The following is a 7,775-nucleotide window of genomic DNA, read 5'->3' on the forward strand; positions in this document are numbered from 1 at the left end:
ACACTCGACCGCATACTTGCGTTTGTAGTAGATGTGTGTACTTAACAGCCACAGAAGATGAAAAGTGGAGGAAAGAGATAATAATAAAAACACAGACACAATAAATATTAGTTAAACTAGAAAGAGTATTAATAAAGATGAAAATAAAAATAAAAATAAGAGAAACAAGAAGGAGCGAGAAACAGAGGAAAGACAAAAGAATACAAACAATAATATCTTCCAATCGAGTCAGAGTTGCAACTACTCGAACATATACTCACGTTTGCAATAAAAATAACAAAGTGAAGCAAAAAATGAATAGAAAGAATAAAACCTAACAAATATTCATGCTAATTAAAATTAGTGAAATAAATGAGAAAAAAAAATATTAGAAATATGGAGGAAAAAACAAAAAGGAGGCAAAAATGAGGAAATGCATAATAAATCAAGAAAAACAATACTCTACAATCAATTAGGTACATAGTAGTATACAGCTAAATTACGTGAATCATATAGGAAAATAGCTCATAAATAAGTTCCTTGGTTCTGCTATGAAACTATATCATTGTGTTCAAAATGCAAAATGTATTATATGCAATATGGTGTCCCTGCAACAATCACTTCATCCTGATGAGACAACATATTATAGAGAGGGTTGAAGCATCATCTACTGAGCCATAATGAACTCAAATTGTCCCGTGCTTCAGGGCAAAATGTACATTGTTTATTACCTTTTGTGGAGTCACTTATGGTGATTTGCTTGAAACCTGTTTTGATTTTGTGGGTTATGTTGTCTTATGGATGCGGTATGTGTCATAGGTTCAAATTATTGGGATTCCTTTTTGCTGTATGCACATATATGTTTAGATATGTATATTAAACTCATCTGTGTAATTTAAATTGAGAGAAGTCTCCTTGCTTGTAAATTTTGTTGGAGTGTTTACTTAATGCTATTGTGCGTGGTTTACTTATAATAATTAAGTATTAGGGTCAAGAACCATTGTGTTGGATGTAAATATTTCTTAATGTAGCATCTGTTAGCTCATCAAGTCAATTGTTTTTTCTCAAAGTGCTGACAACCCTGGATCCGCTCGCAATATATATAAAACTACATAATAAAGACAACTATCACTTTGATCTGTTGCTTTTAATTTCCTCTGGCCACTGTAGTTTGATTTCCTCGCCTGGATGCCCAACAGTCCCTGCACAATGCGCCAACCTCCCCCCAAGACCAAAGGCACAGCAACGCTGGAAAGTGTCCTAAAGGGCCTGCCATCAGTGGGTGTTACCGCTACCGCAATGATAACTGTCAAGCTCTTGAGTGACGAGCCTGGTGGCCGGGTGAGTGTTCTATTCTCCTATTATATAAGAAAGGGGATGGCACGATAAAGTGATGAAGAGGGACAGGCTACAGACAAAGAAGAAGGGCCAACATCTGGCAGCAAATAGGAGCGGATTCGTAAAAAGAATTATCTACATAGAATGGAACAGAAAACAGTGGAAAATGCTTAAAACAATGCTTTAATGAAATAACCAAACTCTTATCCCTCCCCAGTCTCCGATAAAGATCGAGAATGCCAAAAAAAACAGACTGCCTCGGCGTCCTTGTGTGCTGAGTGACCCCTCTAGACATTCTGCTGTGCTTCAGCAGAAAAGTCAAGAAAGCGATTACTCTTTCTGCCTCTGCAGGGAAGACCCTGTGGAAACATGAGCATGCAGGACATTATCTACTATTGTGCCCCGATACAAACGAGTCTGTCCTCAATGCCAGGACAATCCTTGAAAAACCAGGACCCCCAGAGTAAATCTGGAATCCTTTAATTTGGTAGAATCCTCCTTGTGCAAATTCTTTTCTTAGGAATAAGCAGCATGGCATTTTTACCAGATTAGTCCTTTATAAGGGGGATTCAGGTACACAGATAATTAAAATGTAATGGTATAAATAAACCAGAGAGGTGATTGCGGTTTTGAGCAAACAAGCTGTTTTGTAGTGGAAAGTCTGCAAAACACCAACAAACAGAAAACAACAATAAAATTAACACTAGTACAGTAACATGAGAGATGTAAATTTGGCACGGTGTGCTTTCCTGGTTGTTGTTTTGTAGGAGACTCAGAAGTAGAATGTTAGAGTGAATTTGTAAGCACTGAGGGCCATATTTATACTTTTTGACGCAAAACTGTGCTAACGCAGTTTTGCGTCAAAAAAATTAGCGCCGGCTAACGCCATTCTGAAGCACCATGCGGGCGCCGTATTTATGGAATGACGTTAGCCGGCGTTAGCCGCCGGCGCCGTCTGGTGTGCGTTAAAAAAAAAATGACGTACACCAGGCAGCGCCGGCGTAGGGGGATATGGGGCTTGGGCGTCAAGAAATGGGGCAAGTCAGGTTGAGGCAATTTTTTCGCCTCAACCCGATTTGCGCCATTTTTTTTCACTCCCAACCCCCATAGAAATGACTCATGTCTTAGCAAAGACAGGAGTCATGCCCCGTGCCCAATGGCCATGCCCAGGGGACTTCTGTCCCCTGGGCATGGTCATTGGGCATAGTGGCATGTAGGGGGGCACAAATCAGGCCCCCCTATGCCACAATTTTTTTTTTTTTAAAAAGACTTACCTGAACTTACCTTAATGTCCCTGGGATGGGTCCCTCCAGCCTTGGGTGTCCTCCTGGGGTGGGCAAGGGTGACAGGGGGTGTCCCTGGGGGCATGGGAGGGCACCTCTGGGCTCCTTCAGAGCACACAGGTCCCTTAATGCCTGCCTTTTGCAGGCGCTAAAAAACGGCGCAAAAGCGGCCGTACGTCATTTTTTTTGACCCGCCCACTCCCGGGCGTGAATTTTGCCCGGGAGTATAAATCCGACGCACATGCCTCGGAGTCGATTTTTTAGACGGGAACGCCTACCTTGCATATAATTAACGCAAAGTAGGTGTCCACACTAAAAAATGACGCAAACTCCATGGACTTTGGCGCTAGACGCGTCTAACGCCAAAGTATAAATATGGAGTTAGTTTTGCGTCGGAATTGCGTCAAAAAAAACGACGCAATTCCGGCACAAACGGAGTATAAATATGCCCCTGAGTGTGAGGCATTCTTTAGAAGCAGTGCTTCTAGCAATGCGGTCTAGAAAGCAGTGCTTCCAGGAATGCGGACTAGAAAGTAGAGAAATCCAAATCTACATAGCCTACACTTTTGGTTTAGATGTAACTAGGAAGTTCTAGTTGGCGGATCGTAAATTACTGGAGGCAATATCAGTGGGGTAACATTAGTCCTTTCAGCCCCTGCGGTGAGGGTGGGCCCCAAGCTCCAGTGGTCTCCTCAGCACAGTATACTGAGCAAAGTGGTAGGTGGTGGGCCGGAGGGAGGCCCCCTCCATGTACTTTGCAGGGGGAGCCCCCCCTCAAGTTTTGTTGTGCCACTGGGAAGTAAAGTCAGCCAGTAAATAAGAAAGATTGTCAGGTGAGGTACTTGAAACTATTTTTTATGATTGTCAATGAATGGTAGAGAGTCGTAGTTTTAGCAGACAGTCACCTAGTTTATTTGGAAAGGAATGGTGGGCATGCACCTTGTCAGGTTAAATGGGATATTTGAGTCAAAGCTCAGAACCTTGTCCAGGGGGTAGAAGTAGCTTTGAGGGAGGCCCGCTGAGCTGCCTGTCACAGTAATTTAATTAACTAACTACTAGTATTGTGTTTCTTAACCTATTGACTACTGTGGACCCCAGTTAATCCTTACTGGAACCCAGGGACCACCATGGAATACTTATTGAAGTCTTGGGACCTCCCCTCAGTCGTTAGTGGAAACTAGGGACCCCGATCTAAACATTTTCCATGATGATTTGAAATGCAAAACAATACACAGAAAATACAGAAACAAGCATTCATCAAATGCACAAATAATAAAATATTTAATTTACTTCACAAACAAATATAACCAACATACTAACAGAATGATTTAAAATGTACAATTTTTCATTTTGCTTCTTTATTCATATACACTTCATTAGTCTGTTCATATTATTTCATTTTCTAAGCAGTCACAGAACCCCTGATTATTCTTTATGGACCCCCTGGGGGTCTCTGAAGCACAAGTTAATAACTACTGTACTAGTAAATTAATTAGTGTACTGGTGGTGTGAAATGGAGAAATTAGTCTATTTTTTAAGAAATGGTGGTATACTGTAGTGGCAGTGATAATGATTCTATTTGTGTCAGAGGGTCAGAGGAAACCTAAAGGTTTCTGACCGAGAAAGTAGATGGAACTAGGCAGAGGATTGTCAGTGCAGATGAGGAGGGCAAGTAAATCTGATATCAGAAGTTGACAAAGATGGCACCAAGAACAGCAGTCATCGCAGGACAAACACCTGCTAGATCCAGATTTGTTGTGGAATTGGTGGAGATCTCTTCTACTAAACACCACTGAGAAGGTGTGAGCTAAGAGCTATAAAGTGGACCATTGCTAGGGGAGAGGAATAAAGCTGGGTCATATACAGTGTCAAATGTTGCCAGTAATCAAGAAGAATGAGGATAGAAGATGTTTGTGGTGAGCAGAGGGAATATATATGGCAATGTGTGAGAGAGTACAGTGTCAGCTGAGTGACAGGCTTGGAAGCCTGAGTAGGCAAGGCCCAGTGCATTAACATTATAGAGAGGAGGAGGTCTTCACTGTACTCTTAAGGTCTTTAGACCAGATTCCCAAATGTATGCACAAAACTAAGTTTCCTTTTCTTGTACAATTATTTAATTTTCAGGTTCAGGAATGCTTGAGATCCGCATTTGTAAAGGGAAAATGCAACGAAGAAATGGCCACCAGTAAGGCAGCATTTCTAAGAGGTCTTTCCAGAGTAGGTACATCTGCACAAGTTGGTGGCTTCACACAAACTCACCTCACAGTTTATGAGGTTTCATCAAGCCTTGAAAGGCCAATTCAGGACCTGAAAAGGTCAGGGAATATGGCATACAAAGTTTGAGCTAGGAGTTCTTCGTAATCTCTTCTCATAATGCCTTGATAATCGTCCTGCTGCTTATCGGAATTCTTTTCTTGGCAATATAGTCTCAAAAACTGAAAATGAAAAAGAGCTAGATGTAATATCTAAAAAACTTACCCCACCTGGAGTACCTCTTGTATTTAGTTGATCATCTCCCTTTGAATTTAAATACAAACTACTTATTCAGCCAAAGCCTTCAATGGCATATTCAACTCATTGTTCGCATTCAGTATTTTGGGATGAGGTCTACAGTAAATAGAGTGGGCTCGGACTATCAAAGGGAGGATTAAATCTGTCCCATCCTGACACACTCTCCTTGCTGCCTCCTTTTATAAATATTCAAAGATTTACTTGCTGAACTCAATACAAGACGAGAACATGTCCAGACAATTTGATAGTGTAAGTATCATCTGTGAGCCAAAGGTACAGTAGATAATGCAAATGAACAATGACTCCCTTTTTCTTTGACCTTCAATCCTCAGCCTATTGGGGAATTGAGCCCTCTGAGTAAATGAGGGTGCAGGAGATTTCATATTCTGTCTATTTTGTCCTTCATGTTGTGCCTTTGTGGGGCCTACCATTGTAGAAATGATAGTGCTATGTGCTCTATGCCAAATTGGTCTTCATAATAAGGCTGGCATTGTGAACTTGCAATAGGAAAACAAAATCATTTGTAAGTTACATTTGTTTGTTCCCCCCAATCAACTCTTTTGAAATATGGGATATTATTTGTTTTCATTTATGTATTTTCTAAAGAGGCCTTTAGGTGCCTTCCTTGATGAGTATTTTACAGAAGAAGAACCCAGGCGGTGCATCAAGGCTTTCCAGGAACGACTGAGCCAGATATCTGCCGAGATCGAAAGCAGAAACAAATCCCTGCCTCTCACGTACAACTACCTGAACCCCAAAATGGTTGAGAACAGCGTGTCCATATAACTGCAACTAGCCAACCAGCAAGAACATCCTTTGCTTCCATCAACAGCCACTCAATTGCATCTCACTTGGCCCACATTTCAACTAACAAAGCAACGAGAACATTCCTTGCTTACATTCACATCCAAATACCTAGTCAGGAAATTGCATCTCTCTTAGGCCCCATCCACACTTTTCCAGAATCTGACCAGTCAGCTATCAGCATAACTGGACCTGTGTAACGGATCACTTTAACAGAAAGTTCAAAGAGCTCCAGTGTTACATGAGGTAAAATTGGAAAACAGACGGTGTTTGCAGCAGGTCGTGTGCAGCAAGAAAAAAACAAAGCAACAAGACGATGGACCCACAAAAAGCAAGGCATTCTATTTACAAACGAGTTGTGACAGACATCTGGCATCGTCGTATCATCCGTATTAGAAGGATCTAAAAAATGAAAAAAACAAAGACTTTGCTGTTGTCACTCAATAAACTTTAGACAACACTGATTCACTGAGAAAAGGTGAGGTATGTAATTGAAACAGAACACTCACCGTTTCTCCAATTAACCAAGCAATGCTATGTATGCAAATGTACGCACATTGAGGTTCATCTGTTTTTGATTGTACAGTACTTTATCACATAAGCGTTGCGAATTAAAGACATTCTCATTAAATTTGCTCTCTTTTCCTAAAATATGCAGTAATGTGTACTTGTGTCCACTTGCCTTTACTGTTGTGGAACACTGATGGAGTAAATATTATTTGGGGTATGTAACCAGTGAGCAGGCGAGAGACACAAGAACAAAGCACAGATTCATTTGGATGTAACTATACACCAACAAAAGTGAGACTATTCACATTTCACCGTATTGTCAAATACATTGATTGAGAGAGAATACAAACAAGCCTTGACAAAGATAAAGCACCTTTGCATATATCCAAACAAACTAACATACTTACAGACATCCCTGCACACACAAGAGCACGCATGGAGTCACCCACAAAGAAATGTGTTTTGTTATGTTGGTTGCTTGCGAAAAGGTTTCATATCACTATTATATCTATGGCAGGTAACCACAAGTAGAGCTATCTAGAGAGGGAATGATAATAAAAAGTCTATTGAATGAAATGATTATCACAAAATAGAAAAGTAAAGTAGTGTTTGGTCAACCTTGGTATGTGCTTGGAAATTTAAAAGTATATGAACATGGGAAAGTAGGGATCTGGAGAGTAGGAGGTATCAATCATAGGGGATGGGCAAAGATAGGGAGATGGTGGTGACTGAAGAGTGGCAAGATGCAGGTTTCATGCTCACTTATTTCTTCACCAACAAAATACAATTCAAGGTATAAGGAAGATGAGTGCAATTGTCTATTTATCGAGAAATCACTTCTAATGGGGGATGGAATTATTCAGTGTCTGCCCATTCTATAATTGCCATCGTTGCCAGACAAACTTCTTCGCACCGATGCAGTGTACTCTGCAAACCCCTTTCCAAATGATGTCTCTGAGACAAAATAAAATACGTTTATCCCAGAAATCGAGTAAGTTAATTTATTTAGTATTAACCAATGATATACCTAGGTTTGCCAGGTTGCTCCTTCTTTGTCAAACAATGTGTCGAGTCCTAGACTTTCCCTTTACAAATTACGGTTATCAGATTCCTTGGTTCGCTGCAGTAAGTGAGAACTACAACTCCCGAAATGCACTAATTTGTTACCCGATAATCCAGGACCAAAAACATGATTCCATGGTACGTGGAGAAAGATGGTAAATCGTTTGCTTCTATTATACATATTTTCCAATAAATAAATGTCCTCTTTGCATGTCACACTGAAATAATGTATTATTTTCATTTTTCTACATCTAGACAAATTACGTTTTTGACCCTTTGCATCGAGAT

The 7,775-nt window shown here is 40.5% G+C and overlaps 1 protein-coding gene across 1 annotated transcript in view; it reads left to right on the top strand.

Moving 5' to 3' along the window:
- The window catches only part of LOC138268101 (hydroperoxide isomerase ALOXE3-like), a 343,013-nt gene extending 335,610 nt beyond the window's left edge, over window positions 1-7,403 (top strand). Inside the window, exons 13-14 of the mRNA XM_069217476.1 lie at window positions 1,150-1,320; window positions 5,718-7,403. Coding sequence (XP_069073577.1) covers window positions 1,150-1,320; window positions 5,718-5,897 — 351 coding nt within the window. The 3' untranslated portion in view covers window positions 5,898-7,403. The remainder of the gene's footprint in view (window positions 1-1,149; window positions 1,321-5,717) is intronic.
- The last annotated feature ends 372 nt before the right edge of the window (window positions 7,404-7,775 follow it).

The sequence above is a fragment of the Pleurodeles waltl genome, chromosome 12 (assembly GCF_031143425.1).
Source record: "Pleurodeles waltl isolate 20211129_DDA chromosome 12, aPleWal1.hap1.20221129, whole genome shotgun sequence".
Taxonomy (NCBI): Eukaryota; Metazoa; Chordata; class Amphibia; order Caudata; family Salamandridae; genus Pleurodeles; species Pleurodeles waltl.